The 14,962-nt window shown below is 38.1% G+C and overlaps 1 protein-coding gene across 1 annotated transcript; it reads left to right on the forward strand.

Moving 5' to 3' along the window:
* The first annotated feature begins 8,780 nt into the window (after positions 1-8,780).
* On the forward strand, positions 8,781-10,352 carry LOC107828800 (organ-specific protein P4-like). The gene is made up of 2 exons (XM_016656175.2): positions 8,781-8,859; positions 9,870-10,352. The coding sequence occupies exons 1-2, from the start codon at positions 8,815-8,817 to the stop codon at positions 10,233-10,235; spliced, it is 411 nt and encodes a 136-aa protein (XP_016511661.1). The 5' UTR covers positions 8,781-8,814; the 3' UTR covers positions 10,236-10,352.
* Positions 10,353-14,962: the final 4,610 nt, after the last annotated feature.

Consider the following 14,962-nt stretch of genomic DNA (forward strand, 5'->3'; position numbering starts at 1 on the left):
CTATGGTGGGGGAGCTGCACCTGCCTGTCTATTAGGACCTGCAGCACGACATGCAGCGTCCATAAATAAAAGGACGTCAGTACGAATAAAGTACTGAGTATGTAAGGCAGGGAACCATAAATACGATCAGTAATGTAAGCAAGGATAGAGAATATACAACCTGTAACATCTTAGTACCTTTGAGGGCTACTTACATGAAATGCATGATACATAAACCCTTAAAACATTCGCCTCTGTGGGCATCATCATCATCATATCGTACCCGGCCATAATAGGCTCGGTAAAAAAATGTACCCAGCCATCATAAGGCTCGGTAGAATCGTACCCGGCCACGTGGAGCTCGGTAAAACCCAACTGATCAGTTGTTGCACAATAGGTGCCGTACCCGGCCAACTATAGCGTGGCTCGGTAGTGTAAAATAGATACATATATATAATGCATGCTCGACTCATGGAATCACATTCTAAACCTTTCGAAGTGACGTAAGGTCGGTATCCTCTGTACACGTTATTAGGACTAACTCTTCACTATGAACCTTATAAGAATCAGGAAGTACCAACAACATTGATAACATAAGAATAAGAGAAGCAACATTAACATCAATCGTTCCATAAGAGGGAAAACAATGTAAGTACTGCTAGCTTCTAAGAGTAGAGTATCTTGGAAGCTCGTTCATTACATTATGTACAATTGGAGTCATGCAAAAGAAGGAAAGGGATAGCCTCACATACCTTGTATATACTGCCCCAATCTCAAGCTATGCATTTGTCAAAACTCCTTAGTCTACAATAAGAGAAACGATACTATCGTTATCATTTAAGCGTCATAACTATTATGTATCGACCACAACCTATTTTACGATGAAACGGACAGCACCTCCCCTATATATATGAACTCACACCATTCAAAACAGTCACCAAACAGCCCAAACAACATCAATAATAAACATATTGAGCCTCCCAAAATAGTCCACACACAGCCTAATCACTCCATACATACGACGACCACCGTAGTCGTGTCAAACAACCTGGAAATGTTACAAATAACTATCAGCCCATAACCCTACATATATATGGTGTTTCTCCACACCCTTCCTCCTCCAAAACACCACAAAACAGTAGTAAAATACGCAGCCCAACAGCAACGCAAAACAGTCCACAAAACAATAACATTACTACCAAGCCTTTCGATATATATTTCACAAGTTCTAGCTTCAATGGCTTAGCCGCAACTTGGATAATCTTAAATACATATAGATTAAGAGGTTCCTTACCTTTATACAGAAATAAAAACTCCAATTTTACCTTAAATTTCCATGAAATATCCCTCCAATGCTGCCACAACAACAAAAAAGCGAAACTAGCGATCAATTAGTGTTTTTCGGCACTAGAATCACTTTAGAAGGCTTCAAATCACCTAGGATTGATATTAAGAACATGAGGGGGTATTTACAGAACATAAACCCTTTAAAACAACCTCCCACACGAGCTGGAACGACACAAAAATGAGCAACAACAAGAAGAACAAGAGACTTACTAGCGTCACAGAATTCCCGACACTTGATTTGTGTTGTTTGCCCCTTTTTTGGGTCTTGAATCTTGAGAGAACCTTGAGAGGATGTTACTAGGGTTCTAAGGTCTGAAAATAGTTAGAAGAAATGACTTAAAACGCTTTGGAGGCATCCTATATAGGTCCAAATATCTTAAACCGCCTTAGTGGGCTCCATAGAGAGGTGCTTGGCGCAGTCTCGCAAAAATGCGAATATATCTCTACTCCGAGATTGTATCGATGAACGGTTTAGTGAGTTGGAAAATAGACTCATTGATCTTTAATTTGGTTGGTATATCACCCCGTAATTCCTTGTAAATTAGGAGAAAAGATTAGAAACATTTGACCTAATGTTTAAGTAAAATTATGAACCTAAGTTGCGACAACTTTTGTCGACTTTTGTTTCATAACTCGTTTGACTTCAAGACTTATGATACGGATATTATATGATTAAAATACCTTAATAAATGAACTCTTGAGTGTATTAAGCACCGCTAGATTACTTGAAAATACGAGTTACAACATCCTTGATTCATTTAACTTCTAATACTTGTTAATCACCCTTATACACTCTTGTATCACTTAAGACCAATAGGATTGACTTCTTATCATCTCAAAGATAATTCTTTCTTGGATTTATGTTAACTAATATATGGCATGAACTAACACATGTGGATATGGGTTGTAACATGAATTGAGCCTTTAGTATATGAATTGGTCATTTAGGATATGAATTGGACTTTTAGTTTATGTATTGAAATTTGATGAAAAATGAAGTTTATTTGATGTGAATTGGACTTCCTGTTGAGGACTTATGAACTTTGAGAGTTCTTGATGAAAATGTTGAGTTTTGAGGTTTAATTATTGATTTTTCATGTTATTTTGATGATGTGATCGCACGAGTAGGTCCACATGATGTTTTTGAGTTAGTATGAACACTTGGTTTGGAGTTCCGAGGGCTCGGGTGAGTTTCGGGTAGGCTTCAGGATGTTTTAATCTTAAAACCAGAAGTTGCACGTCTCCGAACCCAACAGTGCGGTCCGCGGTTGACCTTGTGCGGTGCACGGTGGAGGCTGTGCGGCCGCGGTCGACTTTGTGCGGCCCGCACAGGGAGCTGCTGTACGGCTGCAGTCGACTTTGTGCGGTTCGCACAGGGCACTGGACCGCAGTACCCTCAGGAAGTGCCTGTGCGGCCACAGTCAATTTTGTGCGGTCCGCATAGGGGGTCTGAGAGGGTTATAAATAGACGGGATTTTCAGTCATTGTGCATTTTTCAAAACCTAAAAAACATAAGAGGCGATTTTTCAAACAACCTTTCTTCTCCAAATCAGTTGTAAGTCATTTTTAACTAGTTTTATTCAATCATTAGCATCTTTTAACATGATTTCAACTTCAAATCAATGATTTTCATGGGGGAAACTGGGTGTTTTGGGTAGAACCTAGGTTTTTCAAAAATTAGGGATTTGGACCTCGATTTGAGGTGTAATTTCAAAATCCTTACATATTTGAGCTGGTGGGGAATGGGTAATCGGGTTTTGGTTCGAAACTCGGGTTTTGACCACATGGGCCCGGGGGCAATTTTGACTTTTTGGCTCGACAGTGGAGGAATTAGTTTATTGACTTTTTAGGTCCGAGCGAACCGTCGAGCCAAAACCCGACTCATGGGAATTAGTTTATTGACTTTTGAGGCTCATGGGATCAGTTTTTGCCTTTAGCAGAGTTTTCCTACAACAATAGCTACCAGTCGAGTATCCAGATGGCTCCTTATGAGGTTTTATATGGTAGACGGTGTCGGTCTCCGGTCGAATGGTTTGAGCCCGGAGAGGCTTGGTTGTTGGGTACGGATCTGGTTCAGGAGGCCTTGGAAAAGGTCAGGATTATTCAGGATAGGCTTCGTACAACTCAGTCTAGGCAAAAGAGTTATATAGACCGCAAGGTTCGAGATGTGGCTTTTATGGTCGGTGAACGGGCATTGCTCCGAGTGTTGCCTATGAAGGGCGTGATGAGATTTGGGAAGAAGGGAAAGATTAGCCCTATGTTCATTGGTCCGTTTGAGATCCTTGATTGAGTGGGAGGGGTGGCTTATAGACATGCATTGCCGCTGAGCTTATCAGCCGTGCATCTAGTGTTTCATGTGTCCATGCTACAGAAGTATCAGGGCGATCCATCGCACGTGTTAGATTTCAGTACTGTCCAGTTGGACGAGGACTTGTCTTATGAGGAGGAGCCGGTAGCTATTCTAGACCTGCAGGTTCATCAGTTGAGGTCAAAGGGTCTTCCTTCTGTTCGTGTTCAGTGGAGAGGTCAGCCTCCTGAGGCATCGACCTGGGATTACGAGTTCGATATGAAGAGCCATTATCCCTATTTTTTCCCCGACTCAGGTACTTCCTTCTTCTGTCCGTTCGAGGACAAACGGTTGTTTTAGAGGTGGAGAATGTGATGACCCAAAAGGTCATCACTTGTGTTGCAATGAAATTCTTCGTTTTGAGGCCTTTAAAACCTCCCTTAGCACAATCTTGATTTGCGTTCGCAGTCCAGGTGCGTAGCCGGAAAGCTTAAATGTGAAAATCTATGAAAAATGATATGTTTGACTGTAAAATGAATAAATTTGATTTCGGTCAATGTTTTGGGTAAACGGACCTTGACTCGTGATTTGATGGTCCCGGAGGGTCCATAGGAAAATATGGGACTTGGGCGTATGCCCGGAATCTAATTCCGAGGTTCCAAGGCCGAGAAATGAATTTTTAAAGGAAATTGTTTTCTCAAATTGTTTAAGGAAAATTGAAATGAAATTTGCTTAGAACATGATAGTATCAGGCCTGTATTTTGGTTCCGGCGCCCGATACGGGTCTTATATATAATTTAAGACGTTTCTGTGAAATTTGGTGAAAAACGGAGTTTATTTGACGTGAATTGGACTTCCGGTTGAGTAGTTATGAACTTTGAGAGTTCTTGATGAAAATGTTGAGTTTTGAGGTTTAATTCATGATTTTACATGTTATTTTTATGATGTGATCGCACGAGTAGGTCCACATAATGTTTTTGAGTTAGTATGCACACTTGGTTTGGAGTTCCGAGGGCTCGGGTGAGTTTCAGGATGTTTTAAACATAAAACCAGAAGTTGCAGGTCTCTGAACCCACCAGTGCGGTGAGCGGTGGAGGTTGTGCGGCTGCAGTCAACTTTGTGCGGTCCGCACAGGGCGCTGCTGTGCGGCCGTAGTCGACTTTGTGCAGTCCGCACATGGCACTGGACTGTAGTTCCCTCAGGAAGGCCTGTGCAGCTGCAGTCCATTTTGTGCGGTCCGCACAAGGAGTCTGAGAGGGGTATAAATAGTTGGGATTTTCAGTCATTGTGCATTTTTCAAAACCCATAAAACATAAGAGGCGATTTTTCAAACAACCTTTCTTCTCCAAATCAATTGTAAGTCATTTTTAACTAGTTTTATTCAATCATTAAACTCTTTTAACATGATTTTAACTTCAAATCAATGATTTTCATGGGGAAAATTGGGTATTTTGGGTAAAACCTAGGTTTTTAAAAAATTAGGGATTTGGACCTCGATTTGAGGTCCGATTTCAAAACAAATTACATATTTGAGCTCATGGGGGAATGGGTAATCGGGTTTTAGTACGAACCTCGGGTTTTGACAACGTGGGACCGGGGGAAAATTTTACGTTTTGGGTAAAAACTTTGGAAAAACTCATTTTTTTCATGCATTCAAATTGATTCATTTAACGTTTATTGATGTAATTAAGTAACCCGTGGCTAGATATGAGCGAATTGGCGGCGGAATCAAGGGGTAAATCTATAATTGAAACTTGAGTTGTGTTCGAGACATCGAGGTAAGTGTTTGGTCTAACCTTAGCTTGAGGGATTAGAAGTTGTGTCTTATTTGCTACATGCTAATTGTGGAGTACGACGTATAGGCATGGTGACGAGTATCTATACATTGGTGTCAAGCATGCCAGTGAGTCTTGTGTTGTAATTGTTATGACTCCGTTTTGGTTTATTGCGCTTCATATGTATTATCACTATTGTTCCCTTGCCGGGATGTTTGTTTTTATAGTATTGTTCCCTTGTCGGGATGTTGTTGAAATATCATTGTTCACTTGCCGGAATGTTGTTATATTGCTCTTGTTCCCTTGCCGGGATTTTCTGTGATTATTGTTGGCTTATAACTGGGAGCGGGTGGTACGCCTACCACAAGATATGATGAAATGGGAGTGGGTGATACGCCTACCACAAGATAAATGAAATGGGAGCGGGTGGTACGCCTACCACAAGATAAAATGATATGGAAGCGAGTGGTGCGCCTACCACAAGATATAATAAAATGGGAGCGGGTGGTACGCCTACCACAAGATATGATAAAATGGGAGCGGGTGGTACGCCTACCACAAGATATGATGAAATGGAAGCGGGTGGTACGCCTACCACGAGATAAAATGAAATGGGAGCGGGTGGCACGCCTGCCACGAGATACAGGAATCGGGATCGGGTTGCACGCCTGCAACAAGATGTGAAAAGAAAATGAAATCTGCCTTTGTTTTCCTTATTCTTGTTAGTGGTTGATTTTGATTCCTTTATAATTCTCTTTGATATTCTGTTTTACCTGTTATTCCCCGAAGCATGTTTCCCCCTCCTATCTTTATTTGTTTATTTCTGTATTTATTTTTCACTATATATATATATATATATATATATATATATATATATATATATATATATATATATAATTGCACAAGTTTATCTGGAGTCTAGTCCTAGCCTCGTCACTACCTCGCCGGGGTTATGCCAGACACTTACCAGCACATGGGCTCGGTTGTGCTGATACTACACTCTGCACTCTGTGCTGATATCGGAGTAGTACTTGGTCAGCAGCAGTAGCTCGAGAGCCAGCCTTCAGTCCACCGAGATCCCGAGGTAGTCTTGCAGGCGTCCGCAGGCCCGTCATCTCTTCTATCTATTTAGATGTTCTGTTTTCTTTTGTATCCGAGACAGACTATATTTCTTTTGTTTCAGACACTTGTATGTAGCATTCTTAGACAGTCCGTGAATGTTGTGACACCAGTTTCTGGGTAGAGGCACATGTGGAGTTTCTTATTATTTTGGTTCATTTTATATCTTCTATGAGTAGGCTCCATCACGACTCCCGAGGGTGAAAAATCCGGGTCGTGACATCGACCAAGGTTGATCGCTAATTAACCCAGATTTCTTAAAAAGCGACCAACTTTGGTTGCTATTCTATTAAAAAAAATAATTTCTGGAAAATAGCGACCAATTTTTGTCACTTATGTTTTAAAAATAATTAAATTCTTGCAATTAGCGACCAATTTTGGTCGCTTATGTTTAAAAAAATTTAAAAAATTTAAAAAAAACGACCAACTTTGGTCGCTATTTTTCAGATTAAAATATAATATTTGGTTTACAGACCAAAGTTGGTCGTTATATTTTGATTAATAGTAAATTAAAAAAACGTAATTTAAATATAGAGACCAACTTTGGCCGCTATATTTATATTATTAAAATATTAAAGCGACCAAAGTTGGTTGGTATATTGTTTACCCGGAATATTTGGTCCTTTTACCTTAGAGACCAAAGTTGGTCGCTAATTAGCGATCAACTTTGGTCTCTAGTGTAAAGGGACCAGCAAAATAGCAACCAAGCCAGTTTGAACGCTTTTTGGTCGCTTTTTGACCTGTAAGCGACCAAGTTTGGTCGTTTTTTGTGGTCGCTTTTTCGGATTTCTAGTAGTGTGTAGTAATGATGTTTTGGTTTGTAATGCGCCCCATGTCGGTGTGCATGTAGTAAACTCTAATAGGACTAGTTTAGTTACTTCGATGCCTATAGCGCATCCTGCTCCCTGTACTGATGCTCACTCTTTATTTTTATTAATATAAGTACTTCCCTATGACCAAAAAAAAATTACTTTCTCACAAGTCACAAGAGCCATATGGTACAACAAGAAAATATGTCAACATCTGCTTAATTTTTTTGTTCGTGTACTTAATTCATTTTGATAATATAAACCTAGATATTTTTTATATCAACTAAACTTATAAAATGAGTTATTTGATTGTGCGAAGAGCGGGTAAATTAACTAATATTTAAAATAATTAATTGGTACCTTTTGCACTTCAAAAATAATTTTCAAACTTTTGCTTGATTGATTAAGTTACGAAAGAGTTTCTTTCACCATCCACAACGCAAAAGGTTATTGTTTCAGGCTTGAAAATGAAGCTAAAGATCTGGTGAACTGTTATTTGATTCATGGGCAACATAAGGCAAAAGAGGTAATTTTTAATCAATTGTGAGTATAATTCTGTTTGTTCCCTTGATTCTTCTCACTGAATTGTTTCCGTCATTAAAGACTTAAACAACATATTTATCGAATGTATGATAATGCGGACCTCGTTATAATATATTTGATCTCCAAGAAAATCGGGCAATACTTCGGATCGATCATGAAGAACGGCTTCTCTTGATATCTCCATCTTGTTTCCTTAATCGAAGGCTACAGTCGGGCCAAATGTAGATTTTCTTTAATTATTTGATTGTAAAAAAATGTCTAACCGCATTTTGAGTTGATTTTGAGAAAGATTGTCTCTTAATTACTTCAGCTTTGAGAAAGGCAATATTTGAAGTCTTGATATATTTGTGAATAAAAGATTTATGAGATTTTTCGAGAATGGCATCCTCTATTAATGTGCCTAAATTACAGCATAATTGCTTTTAATCTATAGCAAATTGATGTTGTTTAAATCATCTCTAGTTGTTCTTTTATTTGAAGCAAATCATTTTATACTGCAAAAGTTAGGGAAAAAAATAGAAACAGAACTCGTATGGCTATCTTAGAAATGATCTAGCATCAATCGAACAATTTTTTTTTTAATATTTCACGACTATCTAAGATACTGAAAAGCAATATCATATATACTAATTTCTAGATATTTGCAAATATTAAAACGTGAATAGGTTGCACTATTATTTATGAGCAAATGGAGCCTACTTAAAAGATTTGGTCGGCAATAATATATGTATCAAAGAAGCTAATAGGGGCCTCCTCCTATTTATTTATGATTATTGTGCGTCTCTCATCGGTCCTACAGGAGTGTGTGAATCATGTTGAACATGCTTGACAATAACTTTTTACATGCAATATGATTTTATAATAACTTAACCTGCCTATATAAGCTCATAATATGCTTCAAGCAAAGATCAATAACAACAACTTCTGGATCGTACATATTCCTAGTGAAGTGACCATGAAATTACATATTGCTGTTATCCAGCTCTTTTCATTTGCTCTGGTATGCTTTTAAAGATGATTAATTATATACCTCATTTATGGTGGGTTATTATTAATTACTACTTTCTTGGTGCACTATCATGCGCTTCTCTTTCAACTGTCTTGCCTTTCAAATTGCAATGTCTTTACATATCAAATATTAACAATTGAATTATTTAACTTATGCTCCATCTCTTTTAATTTATATGAACGTATTTGACTGGGCACAGAGGTTTTCAATAAGATAAAATCTTTTGAAAGTTATGATCTTAAACATACCATAGTATTTGTGTGGCTATAAAATTATAGAAATATGTAGTCTTAAATATGTGATACCATTTGTGTAGTTATGAAAATATTTTATTAAACGTAATATTGAAATCCTAAAACTAAAAGAGTTTCTTTATTAGAAGTGGGTTCATACTGAATCAAGAGGAGATAGGTTCATGTAAAACTGAAACATATGGAATAATATATTCTCGACTGTCCAAAAAGAATGCTTGCTTCTTGAGCATAACTAACATATGATTTTTCCATAAACCTAGCCGTTTAAGCACATCTAGCTAGTGAGTGGTTTAGCCTATTTAACCGGATTATTCATTTTTCTTGGTGTATCCCTATCGAACATGTGTAAATAAGAATACTTTTTTTTTGGCAAATAACTCTTCAAAATGCAATAGAATTTTACATAGAACTCTATTTGCCAATACTAAATATTTACATGACTGGTACCTACAAAAGTGGATCTAACATTAGAATTTTGTGGATTCTTTATTTTAGAATGATCTTTAGCTTTAATAACTGAGGTCTTAATTTTTTTGTATATACTTAGTGAATTTTTCGGATACATAAATAGAATTTCATGGAAAATATTACTTGATTATCACGGACCCATATGTTAAAGCCTACATTTTCCCCTGGATGTACCAAATATCTGCGCATATCAGTTTATATAAATTATGTACTCGAACGTAAAGATGTTCATATAGCATATATTCAAAAGTCTTTTTTTGGTCTCTCTTTCCCGAGCAGTACACAAGCAGCACTAATGCAAGAAAAGACCCTGGAGAATACTGGAGAGTTGTGATGAAAGATGAGCTAATGCCTGAAGCAATCAAACATCTTATGCTTCGGCATTCTGTTCCTCTCTCCAAAGAAAAAACTGACTGTTACACATCTTCTTCTATTGGAGGTGAAACCTTTGAACCAAGGCCTAATATGTCTGGCTACCACGACGACGCCAAGCTGAAAGAAGCTGAGAAATTATTATTTACGAAAGATTTTGAGCCAAGGCCTACTATAACTGGTTATCATGATGATGATGCTGGTCTTAAACAAGAAAAGCCCTTTACCAAAGATTTTAAGCCTAGGCCAAATGCTTCTGTGTACCATGATTGATATTGCATATAATGTACTGTGTGTCTTTTCACGCTTTTGAATTTACATTTTGTATGCTTCCTGGTATTAAGTGATTTATGAAATAAAGATTTGTAACCATACTTGATGGTTATATTGAAGTATCTCTTAACATTATTATGTGTTCTAAGCAATGATTCATATGCTCGGATTCCTTTTAGATGGTTTGTTTATAATATTCTATGGGTTTACTATGAGTGATCACTCAATTTTTACGTCATTACTCAAAGTTATTATTTTTTATACTAAATGATCATTCAACTTTACCTAAATATGATAAACGTAAATGTACTATTTTCTGTAACCAAAAATCACTTAACTCTTCCTAGATATCACATAAAGTCACTAGGAGGATACTAATGTGACATTTTCTATTATAGCCTTTTGGTTAAAAAATATTATTTAGTGATTTTCTATGATGCTTAGGCAAACTGAATGATATTTTGGCTACAACAAATAGTTTAGTGACTTTCTATGATACTTAGATAATGTTAAGTAAATTTTTTATTAATCATATATTTTAGGAAGTTAGTAAAATAAAATAAAAATTGAATGACTATTAGTGCAAGAGAAATTGCCTTGTTTAAGCTGGCTAATTTTTGTATCGCTAACCTGTATAATTGTATATTGAATCAACTCGCATAATGTGAGTTTTAGAAAATGTATTTTGTTATGAAGAAAATGGAAAATATGTACGTAAAAAACTCTCAGCTCACGGGATTAAAAACTATGACCGACACTCTCGGATTTTAACTTTACTAACTGAGGAACTTTAGATAAAAATCTATTGTAACCTAGGAATTAAACTCTTAATTGCCCACCTACTAACAATAACTATATTGCAAACCTCTTTGTAATAACTCTATTACAAAGCTAACCGCTTGACTAACTCTAGTTAACACAACCACAAGGTTTATGGTTTATAATGTGTCCTATGAGATGCTTATAAGTAAGCTGAGCAGGAGTTACAAGTGAAAAACATAAAAAAAAAAAAAAAAGACATAACAATACTAAGTATATACGATATAATTAATACTGGGATATGGTCCTTCGTTATATTGTTGTTTTGTTATTCAATGCCTTTGAGAGAATGAAGGTGGCTGCACACTTGAGAATAAAATATGTTTTTGGTTTTGCAATTAAATATAATTCCTTGCCTCATGGTTGTAATATATAAGTGAGGTCATCAATGATGATGCAAGGGAGTGTCCGGTACACAACATGCTTCAACAATGCTGTTGTACTATTGTGTGTGCAGTGCAACAGCTTTAATAGCTATAAGAGTTAACTTGTACTGTGACAAGAGGAACTGATACCTATTACCTCTATTGTTACCTTAACTTCTTTCACTGAAACTTGTGTCAGACATTTGAATTGTTGTTCTGAACACAAAGGAGCTTGTTCTATCAGATTCCCTATTTAATTCTCATATGAAGTTTGTTAAATCATCAAAGTAAAAGACACCTAAGTTATCATTTCCCCCTTTTTGATGATGAAAAACTTAGAATTGATATTTTCCCTGAGAACTAGATCTCGATATTTTCCCCAGAATAATAACCATATTCCCTCCGAGAACCTGTTTCTCCCCTTCAATTTTCTTCCCCCTTTTGGAATCATCAAAAATCAAACAAGTAAATGCAAAAACAAAGTCCAGCAAAGTTAACTCATGCCACTTGTGTACACACAACATAGCTAAAAACAGAACATAATTGTACAACATGCATTTAAAAAGGACTAAGATGTAACGACCCGACCGATCGTTTTATTAATTGCAACCCCGTTTCTCCCATTTATGCTTCTTTATATCTTGTTCAGCTATATTATGTAGTATCGGGTCAGTTGGTTTGGGTTCAGAGTGGGTTTGGAGTATTATAAGACACTTAGTCCCTTAAGTTAGCCATTTAGTGTCATGACTCTAGTTCACCAACCGTGAACATGTCATGACGACACCTAGTCTCCGTGACCAGGTAAGCCTAACACTTGCGGAACATAATAATTGCGGAAAAATAAAATACCATATTTAATTATCTAAAAAGGAAATTGTACTGAATGTCGCTCGGTATATACGACTCAATATCTCAAGACTAAAACAATCCCAAAACCCGGAAACTCACAGGAAAACACATGCTATAGAAATGTATAGTGAGGCTCCAAACTCCAGAATATCTAACAAGCGGAAGGAAAGAGAACTAAGTACTAAAGATAGAATAAAGAGGGAGACTCGTCGGTCTGCGGACGTAGCAGATCTACCTCGAAGACTCCGTAGTCCTCCTGCCTCACTGATAGTGCTCCTGAGTAGAGGTACCTGGATCTGCACATGAAAAACATGCGCAGAAGAGGCATGAATACACCACAGCGGTACTCAGTAAGTGCCAAGCCTAATCTCGGTTGGGTAGTGATGAGGAAGGTCAGGGCCCTACTGAGGTTATATAAAATATAAAGATGGCAGGATATGATAAGCAGTGCAATTGAGAACCTACAGTAAGAATCTATGCAGGATAATAAGAGTACAATAACAGAAACAATGATCAAAACAAACCATAAGGAAAGTAACCGGGGATCTCTAAGTATCCCAAGGATCTCTTAGTATCCTCGACATGTACTAGGGATCTCTTGGTATCCCGAGGATCTCTCGGTATCCTCAATATAAGCCAGGGATCTCTTGGTATCCCAAGGATCTATCAGTATCCTCAATATATGTGCGGGGGTTCTCCCGGGAATCTAACCCGTAGTCCTCAATATATGTGCGGGGGATCTCCCGGGAATCTAACCCGTAGTCCCAAAGTAAATGTGCAGGGGGAATCTCCCGGGAATCTAACCCGTAGTCCCAATTTAAAACACAGAGCAGCAACACAAGAATATTAAATTAAACGCTAATTTCGTACCAAGTAAACATTTACTTCTAGCCTAACATGCTTCACGTAATGCAATTCAGGCAATTTAAGCAAATAGGTAATTAAGTCAACTAAACATGCCTTTCTAGACTAGCAACATGCTAAATTCACAAGTAGAATAAAACAATTATCAAATATAGCACATCCTAAGGGGAAAGGTCCCCCACACAAGGTTAGACAAGCCACTTACCTCGAACCGGCTCAAAATCAACTAGAAACCACGCTTTTGCCACGAGTATCGGACTCCAAATGGCCCAAATCTAATCAATTCAATTTCATATCGTAAATATCATCTCAAACAAATGATCCTATGTTTTAATTCAAAGATAATACGCGAAATTATGAAAAATGACCAAAACGCCCCTCGGGCCCACGTCTCGGAATCGGTAAAAATTTATATTCCCAAAAACCTCGCACTCTCACGAGTCTAACCATATGAAAATTATACAATTCCGACACTATTTGGTCCTTTAAATCATCATTTTACATTTTTGAAAGGTTTCACAATTTTCTTTCCAAATTCCCTCTCAAATCACGAATTAAATGATGAATTCAGTGTTTGATTCATGTATTCTAGCCAAACCCGAATTAAAATCACTTACCCCGATGAATTTCTTGAAAAACCTTCGAAAAATCGCCAAAATCCGAGCTCTCTAGGTCAAAATATTAAATAAAATCCAAAACCTCGTATTTATAGGTACCCCTCAGGTATCAGCTAGTGCGGGCCACACCAAAACTCATCCGGCCGCGTCCCACTTCATGCGGCCCGCGTCTCACTCATGCGGCCGCACCCTATGGTCACGCGGTCTGCGTCGGTGAAGTTCAGAGAAGCTACCAAAGCCATTCATGCGGCCGCACCACGACTTTGTGTGGTCCGCGCCAGTCTTCATGCGGCCGCATTCCATCTTTGTGCGGTCCGCATCACCGTGCGGTCCGCGCGAAGCCTACCACGGCCGCGCCCCTGTAGTCCTTTTGGACCTGCTATAGCTGCTGTATTTTCCTGTTATATTTTTCAACTCCAAATTTCCCGCTAGCCATCCGAAATCACCCCGAGGCCCCCGGGACCTCAACCAAAAGCACCAGCGCATCCTAAAACATCCTCCAAACTCGGTCCAATCCTCAAAACACCTCAGACAACATCAAAACCATCAAATTACATCGAATTCAAGCCTAAGAACTCCAAGAACTCTTAAATTACACTTTCGATCAAAAGGTCTATCAAATCTCGTCTGAATGATTTGAAATTTTGCACACACATCCCAAATGACACAATGAAGCTACTGCAACTCTCAGAATTCCACTCCGACCCCTATATCAAAATCTCGCCTATCAACCGGAATTTGCCAAAATATCAATTTCGCCAATTCAAGCCTAAATCTTCTCTACAACTCCAAAACCCATTCCGATTGCGCTCCTAAGTCACAAATCACCTCCCGAAGCTAACCGAACCCTTGGAACTCACTTCTGAGCCTTCTAACACATAAGTCAACATCCGGTTGACTTTTCCAACTTAAGCCTTCTTAAAAGAGACTAAGTGACTCGTTTCTTACCAAATCCTCTCCGAACTCGAACTAATAAACTCGATCACATAAAACACGGACAATGAATCGTAAAGAAGCTAAAATGGGGGAAATGGAGCGGTAACTCATGAGACGACTGGTCGGGTCGTCACATTTAGTTAGAAAAGTCAACTGAAAGTTGACTTATGAGTAAACAATTGCAGAATTTGGGTTTTTATGATTCGGATAGCTTCGTGAGGTGATTTGGGACTTTGGAGCATGTTCGGAATGTAATTTGGAGGTCCGTGGAAGATTT

The sequence above is a fragment of the Nicotiana tabacum genome, chromosome 1 (assembly GCF_000715075.1).
Source record: "Nicotiana tabacum cultivar K326 chromosome 1, ASM71507v2, whole genome shotgun sequence".
Lineage (NCBI taxonomy): Eukaryota > Viridiplantae > Streptophyta > Magnoliopsida > Solanales > Solanaceae > Nicotiana > Nicotiana tabacum.

Excerpts from the sequence above, each read along its gene's own strand:
- LOC107828800 (XM_016656175.2), top strand. The coding sequence starts at position 8,815 with ATGAAATTACATATTGCTGTTATCCAGCTCTTTTCATTTGCTCTG. Across the intron at positions 8,860-9,869 it reads AGCTCTTTTCATTTGCTCTG|TACACAAGCAGCACTAATGC; the intron begins GTATGCTTTTAA and ends TTTCCCGAGCAG.